Here is a 13,775-nt window from a genome sequence, read left to right as displayed (position 1 = left end):
AGATAACCATGCACAATGCTTTACTGTACCACACACTTCCCCAAAATAGCCTGTTGCCCTGGATTAACCTCACTCTCCTAGGCTTGATGTAGCCAGCAAATATGTCTTTCATGCTCAGTCCTTAAAAAATAATAAAAGTCTGAAAAGTTTGTAAAGTGCCATTCAGCCTTTACCTGCCTCCGAAAGGTCTTGCCCTGGTTGAGATGAGGTGCTGGCTTTGGGAGAAAGGCACTGGAAACATGGAGGCTGCCTGGAAAGATGGTTTATTGATGAAGCGGAACCACCAACCACGTGTGATTCTGGGCAGCTGAACAAAATGGAGTTGAGAGTGGGCAGGTTTTTATACCTTCTTTGGGGCTTTGTATTTCAGCTTCCTGTTCCTGTGCAAGAATATGTCCTTTAATATTCTATTGGCCGTGGGGTCATGTAGGGGTCATAGATGGCTCTACTGGCAAAAAGAGGAAACAGGAATCCTAGGTGCTTGTCTGAGTTAATCTGGTCAGCCTCTGGCTTCTTGTTTATCTAAGCTCCTGGGTGAATTTTATATTGTTCTGGGACTGGTCCATTGAAGGGGCTTTGGACTGGTATGGGCTGCTTCTAATCCTACTATTCTGCCTTTGTTTCCAAATTTCCAGTCTTGAATGGATTACTAAATCTGCATTTCTAAAAGGTATCCTCCTCAGTTTCTGCTTAGGGGCAAGGAGACTGGGGTGGTTTCTGAATAGGCTGGCCCAATCTTCCTTAATGGACACAAAATATCTGCTGGAGGCTATTAAGAAAGACTCAGTCTGCTTCCTGCCTCTGAAAAAATATTCCATGTTTTTCCATTTCTCATTTAGGTAAATATAATATTCTGCCTTTGTTTAATATTCCTCAAAATATTTCATTCTTCTAAGAGAACCAAAGTGGCTTCCCACACTATGCATTAGTCATTATAACACTACTTTATTATATTATACATATTCTTTTTTTATAAGTTTTTATTTTATCTTGAACATATCATCTTCCATTAAGCAATGTGTCATCTAGGTACAACTATCTCTATGCTATTTACAATATTCAATTCATTGATAATAATTCTCTAATCTTACAATCTTAATAATCAGCACTATAACTCTATTCATTTTTCCCTCTTAACATATCTTCTAATGAAAATATAATATATTGGGTATGGTAATCTTAACAATCATATATAATAATCATCATATGTTTACATCTCTATCTTAACATATATTGCACATATTTTTATTTGTCTTTGGAACTGTTATTCTCGGTTGTTTTTCTGTTAGAAAGATGTATGCAATGGTCCTATTGTACATTTTATTGATTCTGGCAATATGGCTGTCCTAAATAATTTATTTTAATTTGACAAAAGCTGGGTGCGGATTTAAACACAAACAAGCTCTCAAAATTCTCCACTTGGCTTCTCATTGGATAAATTAGACCATGACATTTTATCATGCTTTTTGATGGTCAGATATCTATGGAGATTCTTAGTCATCCAGTTCATGGTTGTCCCAAAAGTGCTTTTTTCAAAAGACAACAGGACTTTCTGGTTTTTATTTGAAGACATTTCGCTTCTCATCCAAGAAGCTTCTTCAGCTCTGACTGGATGGTGGGGAATGGAAGGCTTTGTACTCCTGGCAGACAGCTGGTCATTTGCATCCTTTTAGCGGGTCGTTGAGTGGTGCAAATGGGTGTGGAGCCTTCTTGGAACTGTTGAAGGGACTGTGTTGTAGACTGGAGATAGATGATATCGTATCCCTCTGCCTCTATTGATGGTCAGGTTCACTCTCAGAAGAATGATACAGTAGGCGGAAGAGGAAAAACTTTGAGTTTATGCGCAGAAAATGTATTCTCGGAATAAGAAAAACATCCATGTTTAACTTGGCACCAAATCCTTTCTTAGGATGAATTAATCCTTCTGACCTTTCTCAATTGATAAGTTAATTTGAAGGCAGCATCAATGGCTCCTTTCAGTTTGGGCAGTCAGGCTTGTGCAGATACTTCCATAAAGATCCATCCTCAACCCACCCGTTCATACTTACTTTCGCGTCTTGGGAAGGAAACCTCGAGCTGAGAGAAATGAAGCTGTCCTTCATGGGTGCTGCTTTGTTGATATCTGTGCTCTGCACTCTTGCTCAGGTGAGGGGAAACCTGAATTTTAAGAAAAGCAGGTTAGGGGATGGGGGAAGGAGAAACCTCTGTGTATCAAAGTACTGTGGGTTAAACCCAGAACAAATTAGTCCCTCTCAGGTTCTTGAGAAATCTTAGATACAACCAATCCAGTTGTGTAAAATTTCACCAAGATTACATCTGAATGCTATTCAAGTGTATCTCTAACTGGAACCATCTTTCTGAATCAAATTTGCCAATCTGATTGGATGCTGCAATTTTTCAAAGCAGTTTCAAATATTCATTTGGACAAAGGTTCATCAAATCAAGGATTTGTTCCGATCAGAAGGATTTTTTGCACATCCTTTAATAACAACAACCTTGAGTTTATTTTAGTGTGTAAGAATAAGACATGGGGGGTGGGGTTACACATTGTCTTAAATTGCACCTTATTTGGTTTAGGCTTTGTATCGATTGGAAAGCTAGGCCTTGATTTCCAGCAATGGGCTTTAATGACTTGGATTATTATTGTATCCCTTGGTTTCCCACCCTCGATAGATTTACTTCCACCCATGGTTTATTGTATATTGGGGAGTAGTACATCAGAGAGAGGGAGAGAGAGAGAGAGAAGAGAGAGAGAAGGAGAGAGGGAGAGAAGGAAAGAGAGAAGGGAGAGAGAGAGAGAGGAGAGAAAGAGAGAGAGGAGAGAGAAGGAGAGAGAGAAGGAGAAAGAGAAGGAAAGAGAGAAGAGAGAGAGAGAGAGAGGAAAGAGAGAGAGAATCCATGGGGACAAAGAAAGGACACAGAGCTTCATTGGGACAGAGAAGGTGGTGTAGATATGGGAGGACCATGCCAAGGCACCAAAATATGTCCAGCTCTCAGAGAAGCTTTCAGAATAACTCACAAAATAAGAGTTGGAACAGACCTCCTAGTCCAAGCCTCCGCTTATTGGGTCCATGATAGAAAGTGTCTTCACATACTGTATAACAGTATAGTACGCAGGTTTAACAGCCGCGGACAGGAAGGCACTGCAGAAAGAAATTAATTCAGCATAAGAAACCATTGGTTTCTCCCTAAGACCACTGGATGGCATCACCAGGTCTCACTCTTTCAGCAGAGTAGAGAAGATACTTAGGGATGATTCACACCCTGGCCAGTGTCTCTTTTCACTTTTACCATTGGGCAGAAGACACCGAAGTATAGCCAGCCAGGCAAACAGGTTTAAAAACAGCTTCTACCCAGGGTCTGTCAGACTCCTAAACCCAATATAGCACCACAAACAGATTAATATGATGAATTTCCCTGGTGCCAGTGTAGTGGCACCAGGGATTACCTCATTTTGCCTTGATTGGAAGCTTCAGCTTGCAGGTTAATTTATTTATTTTATGTATCGGGAATGTATATTGATCTTTCCTCTCTCTCTTTTTCTTTCCCTCTTCATTGCTGTAGCATGGGCATGCTCATCCACCTAGATGTCGAAACAGAGTGAGTAGGATACCTTTCCTTTACCACCTTCAGGTGTTTTCCCCTCTGCTTCCAATTGTTCTGGAATCTCAAATGTACCCCATTATGAAAAAAAAAAAGTTTAAAGGAGTAGAAGAAGCTAAACCCGCACACTTTCTTGGACTGTTCTTACATCCATGTATGATGCTATTGCAGCTGCCCTTTTCTCCTTTATTATTATATAACCATTTTCCAAATGATGATGGGCACATTACAACATGACAAACAGTAGATTAAAAAAAAAGAGAGACTTGAGGTTGGTTCCTCTACATCAGGAGTGTCGAACTCAAGGCCCCCAGGGCAGACCCGGCTCATGAGGTGCTTAAATCTGACCTGCGGGGCCAGCCTGGAAATAGCAAATGATTGGCTTGCAGTTCATCTGGCAGCCAAAAGGGGGCACAGGGCAGCACGTGCGGCCCCTTCGTGCCCCGTTTTCAGCCTGAACAGCCTCCTGCAGCATTTTGCTGGCCAAAACAGGGAGCAAAGGGCCGCGTGAGGCCCCCTGTGCCTCATTTTGGCTAGCAGAGTGCTGCAGAAAGTTTCCATCCTGTCTCCCCACCCCCTGTCCGGCCTGTGGAGAACTACAATGCTGATCTGGCCTTCGAAGAAATCCAATTTGACACCCCTGCTCTAGACCAATGGAGAAAGTTCTCCAAGCTTGACCTCCTGGGTGACATATCCAAATAGAAGTAGTGGTGGGATTCTACCGGTTTAACAACCAGTTCAGTGAGCGCGTGCTTCATGTGCGCATGCAGCATTTGAAAACTGCCAATTTGCAGGTCTAAAACTTACCTTCTACTGCAGCACCGGTGAGTAAAACAGCTGAAGCGTGGCAATCTGCTGTGCCGCACCTCGGCTGAGCTGCAAAACACCAAAATATAGGACAGACTAGGGCAGGGGCGGGTAGGCAGGGCCATCCGATCATCATTCTTACTATTCACCCAAACTGGTGAGAACCGGTAGCAGCCCATCCCTGAATAGAAGTGGCCTGATCAAGAAACAGCATGCATGACGAGAATCTCCATAGACATTCACCATTGCATGTACCGCACAGGGCACTGTATTATAAACACAAGAAGAAAAGGATTGGAAAACTAAAACAAGAACAGTAAACCATCTGCAAGAAATGACGGGCACGAAGCATGCTGAACCTCCATTGCAATAAGGGGCCACATTGTCTTTCCTTCACCAATATCTGAAATCCCACTGACTTCACCAATGTAGACAACAATATCATATTATCTGGTAGATTGTTTGCAGATAGGAATTGCCATTGTCCAGTGGTGGGATTCACAAACTTTTACCACTGGTTCGGTGAGCGTGGCTTTGTGGGAGCCCTTTGCATACTTGCATATTTTGCATGCACGCACAGGGCAAACATGCACTTTGCGCAGGCACAGAGGCGTTCCAACTCACCTCCTGCAACCCTGCACTCTCCTGGTTGCTTCAGCAGCTGTCGTGCGGCACTCTTCTGTGTCGCGCAAAGCAGTTGCGCTTCAAAAGTAGAAGAAATAAGTGAGTATGGGAACCTGGGTGGGTGGGTGGGCCCAATAACAGAGTGGCGGAGAGAACTGGTTTGGACTCTGCTGCTCATCACCACTACCAGCTTGGTAGAACTGGGCCGAACTGGTAGCATACCACCACTGCCATTGTCGTGTATCTGGATTGTGAGGTGGGACTGGTAGGAGGAGTAAATTGCAGGGAATATTAGAGGGCTGTGTAGGGAGTGAATTACCATATGAGTTCCCATTGCTTAAAGTAGACTTGGTCCACGGTTTCTCTTTGGTCCTCCTCCAATACCTTAACTACTACACTAGGAGCCCAGGTGGGTTATGGGATAACCGCACAAAGTTTTTATTTCCATATACGGATCCTAGATATGAAAGTTGTATTTATTTGGATTATCCAGCTCCCTATTTCTCTTATCTAGTAATTTCCACCAATTTGACTGCCTTCTTCATCGTACCAGATCCTATAGTGTTCTGTAGGATCTAGAATCACAGTCAGCCTGTTTAGCCAAATATAGCTGATCACTTATAATAATGCAGCGGAATTTTCTTTCAGTGCAGGGAAAGCGGAGGTATCTGTTTGCTGGAAGTTAGTTGGGGGAAGTTGGACGTTCATATCTGTTTCTCTCAATAGCCCCCAAATCCAAACCCTTGCAGTGGATTTAATTTTCCAACATTGTCTACATACTAGGCCTCCTGCACTGAAATTAATTCGTCCATCTGGGTTGGCACTATAGTAAATCTGTCACTCTTTAAGGTTACCTTTAGTGGTTTACGGTTGACAGGAACCTAGATGGGAACTGGGAACCATCCCTACTCTTAGAATATTCTGTGGAAGTCAGTAAATGTTTGGGATGCAAGTTCCAGGCAGGTCCAGGATGTAACAGTGGTGTAATCACTGTAATCCACCGCAGCAGGAGGGCAGAAAGAGACGATGTCCTAGGACAGAGGAAAACTCATTTCCCCTGTCTCTGCAGGACAGTTATTGGGAGGAGATACATCCACAGGCTTCAATGATGGTTGATGGGCATTCTTTAATGACAATGGTTGGAAAACAACTGAGATTAGCGATTTTGTTCTGGTTGTTTCCTCTTCTGACTGTTTAATTCTCCAGCATTATCATTCGCAGGTCCCCTATCGTCCTCCTCCACAATACTACTATGATCCTCCTCTACAATACTACTATGATCCTCCTCCACAATACTACTATGGTTCTCCTCCACAAGGCTACGCTCCACCTCGACAACCCTATCCTCCTGCTCCACCAGGCTACGTTCCACCTCCACAACCCTATCCTCCTGCTCCACCAGGCTATGCTCCACCTCAACAACCCTATGGTCCTGCTCCACCTCCACAACCCTATGGTCCTGCTCCACCTCCACAGCCCTATGGTCCTGCTCCACAAGGCTACCCTCCTCCTGCACAAGCCTATGTTCCTCCTCCACAAAGCAACACTGTTGCAGGTACAGCTCAACAACCTCCACCTTTCCCTGCTCAGCCATCTGCTGTCTCAACCGCTTCTGGCACAGTGAGTATGGAAGTGCAACAGGTTCCCTTGCGGGCCTATCCATTTGGAGATGGGAGAAGCTTCTGCTGGCCCCAAATATCAAAAATATTCTTTCCTTACATTCATAGAGACCAAAGGCAAAAACGGGAATTGTTGTCCCCCCACTCCGCCAATTGTTATAGATACATCCTGCCTACACAGGTCGTCCTTGACGTACGGCCATAATTGAGTCTGCAATTCAAGTTGTCATTCATGCCAGTCCTTCATCATGTGACTGTGCCTGATTTTATGACCTTTTTTGCAGCAATTGTTAAGCAAATGCAATGGTCATAAAGCAAAGGCCATGTTTGTTTTGCAAACACTGTGGTCGTTAAGAGAACTCGTTGTTCGCAATGGACCTCTTTTTTTGCCAGAAACTTGAAATAGACATCAGTTTTGGATAAAACTGTTGCTGAGCAAGGATGTGACTGTTGGGCAGGGGAGGCGGTGGCCATTGGAACTTTGAATCCAGGTCCTAAGTATCTTTCTGGATGTTTGCTGTTGCTTTTGGTCACAAATTGAGGACTGTCTGCAGAGAAAGATTTGTTTGTCAGTCTACGTCTTGCTACAGCTCCACATACCGTCTTTCCCCAAAAATATTTTCCCAAAAATAAGTCCTAGCTTGATTTTTACATGTGTGCCCTATATAAGCCCTACCCCAAAATAAGCCATAATTAAAACCCTGGCCACTCCAGGGTGCACAGGTAAAAAATAAGCTAGGGTGGGAATGGGGTGGTGGTGGAGCTATCCTACTACTTACCTTCGGACAGTTGCAGCCAGGTCTTGCGCACCTTGGCCCATTTCTTCTGCAGCCAGCATGGCTTTCCTAAAGACCTCTGCAGCTGATATCAGAGCTCTGGATTGATCCAGAGCTGTGTTATCAGCTAGAGAGGCCTTCAGGAAAGCCTTGCCAGCCAAAGAAGTTCCTGAAGGCCTCTGACAGCAAAAAGGAGGCCAGGGCGACACAAGTGAGGTGAGTCAGTGGACATCATTCCCCCTGAAAATAAGACCTGGTGTCTCTTTTGGTGGCAATAAAATATAAGACGTGGTCTTATTTGGGGGGAAATATAGTAGATCTGGATTCATGATGGCATCTTCTCTTAAAAAATATGCTCCTGTTTCATGGCTTTAACTCTCCAGTATATTTTATCTGAGTTTTGTAGAACCAGATATGTGCCGGGTAACTGAGTACAATTGTTGTTGCTCTCAATCAGTAATTTTCAACCTTGGCAACTTTAAGTTGTATGGATTTTAATTCCCAGCTTCTCCTAGAATTCCCCAGTCTGGCTGGGGAATTCTGAGAGTTGAGGTCCACATAACTTAAAGTTTCCAAAGTGAGTATTGCTGCACTAGAAATCCTAGATTTGAGAGCAACAGTGATTTGGATTATCCATCTCTCCTCTCCTTTTATTTAGTAATTTCAATCATTGTTTTACTTCTTCATCTGATCACAGCTATGGTTCTCCATAGTCTGATGACCCGAACACAAATGTAACAAAATCCAAAACGTAAATAAATGTCCTTCAATGCCTCCAACTTGGCTCCACTGTTCAATAATTCTCAGTTGGAGATAAAACTTACTCAAACATAGTCTTCAAAAGAAAGCAACACAGTCAAACTTAATGAGCAGATAGAGATGAAATACAAACCCAAACAAACTACAATGAAGAAATTTCCACAATGGACCGGGATAAGTAATTACCAAATTTCAGGAGATAACAAGGCACAGTCTGTTGGAAGGTCACAAACCAAGATAACTTCAGCCGAAAATAAAACACACTTTGCTTCTGGCAACACTGTGTTTTAACAGTCCCTCTTATATACTATTCTCCCCAGCTGCCACCAATGAGGGGGATCATGGCCACTTCCTGTCTCGTAAGCCAAGTTGTTTCCTTCTCCATTCCTCCCTGCATGTCTTAGGATGGAGAGGGGATGGGCCTGGTTCTTCCTCTAGCTGCCTAGCTGGCCTCTGCCCTTCCCCAGCCTCCTCCACAACCTCCACTCCCTGTCAGCTGTTCCTCCTCTCCCTCAGAGTCCGACTCTACCAAGGGCATGACACATAGGATCTAGAACCACAGTCGTACTAGATCCTGAATCTTATTTAGTCAAGCATAGCTAATCACTTGTAAGAACTTTTCCTGCAAGAGCAGGGAGGTTGGAAGCATCAGTTTGCTGGACAGATCCAAATTCTTGCAAAAGACAAATGTTTTCTATGCAATGAAGTGCATTGAAGTCCTTCTGAGTTAGTGTTGCAATAAGCCTGTCCTTCTTTAAGGTTACACTTAGAGCTTTTTTGGTTTACGGGAGCCCAGATGGAATCCTTTGGGGATAGTCCCAATTCTTAAAATATGCTGTGGAAGTTACTCGTACTAGTCAAATGTTTGGAATGCAAGTTCCAGGCAGCTCCAGGAAATAAAGCTGGTGGGAACTGTAACCCACCACAGTAGGAGGGCAGAATGAGCCAATCCCTGGGACAGAGGAAAATTCATGTAACCCATCTCTGCTGGACAGCCACTGGAAAGAGATGCATCCATGGGCTTCAAATACAGTTGGTGGGTTTTTGTTTGTTTTTTTTTAAAAAATAAGGATTGTAGGAAACGAACCAGACCGGTGACTATAATTCCATATTTTAATTTTTTCTTTCATTTTCTTTTCTGTTCTGCAGCCAGTGCCTAACAATGGGAACCTACCTAATTCTGCCCCCTACAGCTTGCCTAGTTCAGTTTCCCAAGCGGCTTTCCCTGCACAATCTTTGCCTGCTGCCCAAACTACTGCTTATGATCCTCAATATTTTGTTGGACAACCTTCCTATGCTCCCATGACACAAGTTGCCTCTGGTGCCCTTTCACAACCTCCCTCTAATTCCTTTTCAAACCCTGGCCCTGCTACCCTACTTTCACCCAGTGCTCAGCCCTCTGGTACATCTGGAATGCCTTTGTCTGCAACTGGACCATTTGGTAGCCCTTCACAAACCAGCCTTGCTTCCTCACTTTTACCCAGTGATCAGCCCTCTGGTACACCTGGAATGTCTTTGTCTGCATCTGCACCATCTGGTAGCCCTTCACAAACCAGCCTTGCTTCCTCACTTTCACCCTATGATCAGCCCTCTGGTACACCTGGAATGTCTTTGTCTGCATCTGCACCATCTGGTAGCCCTTCACAACCCAGCCTTGCTTCCCCACTTTCACCCTATGATCAGCCCTCAGGTACACCTGGAATGTCTTTGTCTGCAACTGCACCATCTGGTAGCCCTTCACAAACCAGCCTTGCTTCCTCACTTTCACCCTATGATCAGCCCTCTGGTACACCTGGAATGTCTTTGTCTGCATCTGCACCATCTGGTAGCCCTTCACAAACCAGCCTTACTTCCTTACTTTCATCCAATGGTCAGCCCACTGGTATACTTGGATTGTCTTAGTCTGCATCTGGACCACCTGGTAACCCTTCACAACCCAGCCTTTCTCTCTCACTTTCACCCAATCCTCAGCCCTCTGGTACACCTGGATTGTCTTTGTCTGCATCTGCACCAACTGGTAACCCTTCACAACCGAGTCTTACTCCCTCACTTTCACCCAATGCTAAACCCTGTGGTAGACCTAGATTGTTTTTGTCTGCATCTGGACCACCTGGTAACCCTTCACAACCCAGCCTTGCTCCCTCACTTTCACCCAATGCTCAGCCCTCTGGTACAGCTGCATCTGGAACATCTGACCACAATAGCCAAAAACCTCAGGCTCCAAAAGTCTGGTAAGTATGGAAGTGTACTGTTTATGAAGGTTTTGTTGTAGTTCGTCAACTGCCAGAGAAGATGGCAGTCGAGTCAGATGAGACGGGAGTGGGTGGGTTGCCTGGGTTACCATTGGAGATGGCAGAAGGCTCCCTGAGAAGCAGCAGGCCTCAGAGCCAGATGCTGAGCAGGGCTCATCTACTCATGCTCAGGCGGAAAGACAGCTGTTTGCGGGGGGCTGAGCTGAGTGAGGGGGAGGAACAACTGGGCCCTGTCCTAGATGTATGTATCGCAGAGAAGTGCAGAGAGGAGAGCAATGCAGGACTACTTTAACCTATCCATGACTCCATGCAGAAAAATAACAAGTTTTGGAGGAAGTCCTTCAGAGAACATCACTACTTATAAGCTGTTTGTGTCAAGGTTCCAAACGATGAACCCAACCAAGTCAGCGAGATGAAATGATCACATCTCTTTTAAGCATAACTTTATTGAGTACATCATTTTGGCATGCATGAAGCAAAACCAACTCTAGCTAGTTCCCATGGTTTCGTCTAATTAAAGAATGAACTCTTCCCTCCCCTCCTTCAACCAGGTCACATTGTCCAATTAGGTGTTCTGATGTCTCTATGGCAACTCCTTCCAGCCTTTGCCAAATATCTGTTGGGGTGACCTTGGTTCCCACAGGACGATTTCTTCTTGTTATCTGGGGCAGTATTCCAAACCTCTTCCCCCTTTCCCCCCCATAGTCTGTGGCAAGCTGAGAAATGAAAAGATGGCTGCAACAACAGGGCATTGTTGTGGCCTGCCAGCAGCCAGTGAAGCTGGCAGCAGATTTGGACAGTGAGGAGGTTGGGGAGGAACCTGGGCCATTCCTTGAGTCTGGGGAAGGCTCTGATAAGTGCTCTGCATTAGAGGCAGAGATGGGGCCAGGGCCACCTGCCAGTTATCAGCTACCTTTGGAGTCAGACATCAGTGAGGCAGAAGAACAGCTGGATCCTGTTCCCAATGTGTGCATGCACGGAGCTGCCAGGAGAAGGGAGCAGCTAAGGAACAAGGGGTGACTTGGGAGTAAAGCCAGAGGTGGACGGTTGACTGTCTCCTCACATAGGGAATAAAAGAGGTGTGAAAGGGGAGTGGGGTTTTGCAGGAGATAATTAGTTCATTTGGGTGAACATCTGTTCCTGCATTCTTGCCAATTCTTGCTACAGTGTGGCATCTGAAAGATATTGGCCTGGCAACTCTCCAAGCCTGATAAAGGTCTGTAAATGTGAAATATCTTGAAAGACTATTAGCTGGGACTTTGCTGGAGAGGAATTCACTGTAAACTAAATAAAAGGGGTTTATCGGGACGAGGAGTCGACTACGTGCTGTTGGGGAAGCCTAGGTCAAAACAGGCACATTTCAAAACTGACAGTCTGTTTCAGTGGGTAGTTTAAAAAATGGTAGTTCTCATTTAATGTCAACACTGTTGCGCATGTTTGAGGTTTGGGCTGAATGAGGACTATCATGGGTCCACATCATTGCAGTTGTTCCACCCTCCCTCAATCATGTGAACCCCATCTGGGACCTTTGCTGTTACCTTCTGACAAGTGAAGTCAGTGGGGAAGCCGGCAGGAAGTCACCAAAGGCAATCCTGTGATGTTGGGACACAGAGTGGCGTTCGCCTAATGATGGCAACTTGAACTGTTGCAACTGCAGTTATAAGTTGGCATGAAGACATGACATTGTGTGTTATGACCGTGTAACTTAGCAACAGAATATTTGATCCCAATTACCATTGGTAAGTGAGGATAATCTATATTGCTGATTTGATTCCCAAACTCTGAAAGTTTCACTCAGTTTTCCTTAGGAATTATTACTTAGAATGTCTTTGCCAGTCTAGTTCTTCCAAACAACACAAGGATGTTTTATTTTTTAGCAAGTAAAATGCCAATAAGTGCATATATGTAGGATTGATATGGCTGCAATTGCAGAGGATGGAAGAGTCATATAAAATTATGTATTGCCTCATTTATATCTCTTGCCCCTTTTGGAATCATCCAAAGGCTGCTCTGCAGAATATTTTAGGAATGAATCAATTCAGCAAGTATTGGAATACAATTACAATTATTTACCATCATTGTGTTTTTTAAGCATTTAAACAATACTAATTCCTAGTAACATCCACCATAGAATGAACACTCCAATCATTTAGCACTGAATTACTTAATTACATTTCTGTTTTTATTTTTACAGGTAATATAATCAAAGCATCTCAGTAGGAAGATGTACCCCAGTGAGTATGACAGATACGCTTTGTTTTAACACAGATGCATAGTATGCAGATTTCTCCTGGGACTTTACACCAACATGTTCTCAAATACATAGATCAGGGGTCCCCAACACCTGGGCTGTGGACCAGCAATAGTCCACAGCCCTCCAGGAACCCTCCAGTCTATGGAAAAACTACCCTCCATAGAACCACTCCAAAATGTTTGGAGGTCCAACACCTGGGCTGTAGGCCAGCAATAGACCATAGCTCTCCAGGAACCCTCCAGTCCATGGAAAAACTCCCCTCCATAGAACCGATTCAAAACATTTGGGGGCCCTTGTTGTAAATCCGTGATGGTGAACCTCTGGCACATGTGCCAGAGATGGCACGCAGAGCCATCTCTGGGCGCACAAGCCGTTATCCCAGTGCGCACTTCCCACTGGCCACCTGTTCTTCAAGTCTCTGCCACGCATGCGGGGGGGTGAGGTATGTGCGGGGAGTTGTGCATGCATGCGTGGGTGATGGGGTGCAGATGCAGGCATCGTACACATATTCATGGGGGGTGGGGTGCACATGTGGGGGTCATGGGGGGTCATGTATTGCATGCACAGGGGTGGGGCACATGCACGGGGTGCATAGGTTGCATTTTGGGTGTGTATGTGTGCATGCGCTTTGGGCACTTGGTGTCAAAAAGGTTAGCCATCACTGATGTAGATTATTGGAATCAATGTCACTGAGGATAAGAGGAGGTTGAAGGCAAAAGTCTGAAAAATTAGTTGCCTAAATATGCCTTTTAATGCCAATATTTCACTTTCACTTCTCCCCCCCCCTTTTTTTTTTTAATAGATTCACCAACTGCATTTGTCCAGAATAAAATCCACAGACCCAACACTTTCTCTTTCTGGCTTCCATAATTTCTTCCTAACGTTACACCAAAGGGAAAACGCTACTTTCTTCTGAGAAGGGTTCCAGGAATGTTTCTTTTTGTTGATTTGAGGACACTTTCTTCTTAATTGGGAATACTGGTTAACGCTGGTTTTCTCTAAAAAAAATACTTTTGCAAATAAATATGTTCAGCATTAAAACGGAATGTTGACTTTATCATTGTGCTCTGGAAATTATCAT

At 44.4% G+C, this 13,775-nt stretch overlaps 1 protein-coding gene across 6 annotated transcripts; it reads left to right on the top strand.

Annotated features, from left to right (window-relative positions):
• The first annotated feature begins 1,948 nt into the window (after window positions 1–1,948).
• LOC113448190 (uncharacterized) lies at window positions 1,949–13,751 on the top strand. Of its 6 annotated transcripts, none has more exons than XM_087940006.1 (7): window positions 1,952–2,145; window positions 3,565–3,600; window positions 6,256–6,364; window positions 6,407–6,589; window positions 9,338–10,419; window positions 12,635–12,674; window positions 13,497–13,751. In XM_087940006.1, the coding sequence occupies exons 2-5, from the start codon at window positions 3,566–3,568 to the stop codon at window positions 10,088–10,090; spliced, it is 1,080 nt and encodes a 359-aa protein (XP_087796132.1). In that variant the 5' UTR covers window positions 1,952–2,145; window position 3,565; the 3' UTR covers window positions 10,091–10,419; window positions 12,635–12,674; window positions 13,497–13,751. The 6 variants fall into 6 exon arrangements, with proteins under 6 accessions (XP_087796134.1, XP_087796132.1, XP_087796133.1 ...); XM_087940007.1 differs by having other exon boundaries at window positions 6,256–6,406; window positions 6,476–6,589; XM_087940004.1 differs by having other exon boundaries at window positions 1,954–2,145; window positions 6,407–6,654.
• The last annotated feature ends 24 nt before the right edge of the window (window positions 13,752–13,775 follow it).

This window comes from Pseudonaja textilis, chromosome 10, assembly GCF_049901715.1.
Source record: "Pseudonaja textilis isolate UNSWEBS1 chromosome 10, rPseTex1.2, whole genome shotgun sequence".
Lineage (NCBI taxonomy): Eukaryota > Metazoa > Chordata > Lepidosauria > Squamata > Elapidae > Pseudonaja > Pseudonaja textilis.
Note: the sequence above shows the minus strand (reverse complement) of the source record. Positions and strands in the feature narration are given on the sequence as shown.

Bases quoted from the DNA above. Each gene is read 5' to 3' on its own strand.
- LOC113448190 (XM_087940003.1), top strand. From the start codon at position 2,086: ATGAAGCTGTCCTTCATGGGTGCTGCTTTGTTGATATCTGTGCTCTGC. The intron at 2,146-3,564 runs GTGAGGGGAAAC...TCATTGCTGTAG, and splicing joins TGCTCTGCACTCTTGCTCAG to CATGGGCATGCTCATCCACC. The intron at 3,601-6,255 runs GTGAGTAGGATA...TATCATTCGCAG, and splicing joins CACCTAGATGTCGAAACAGA to GTCCCCTATCGTCCTCCTCC.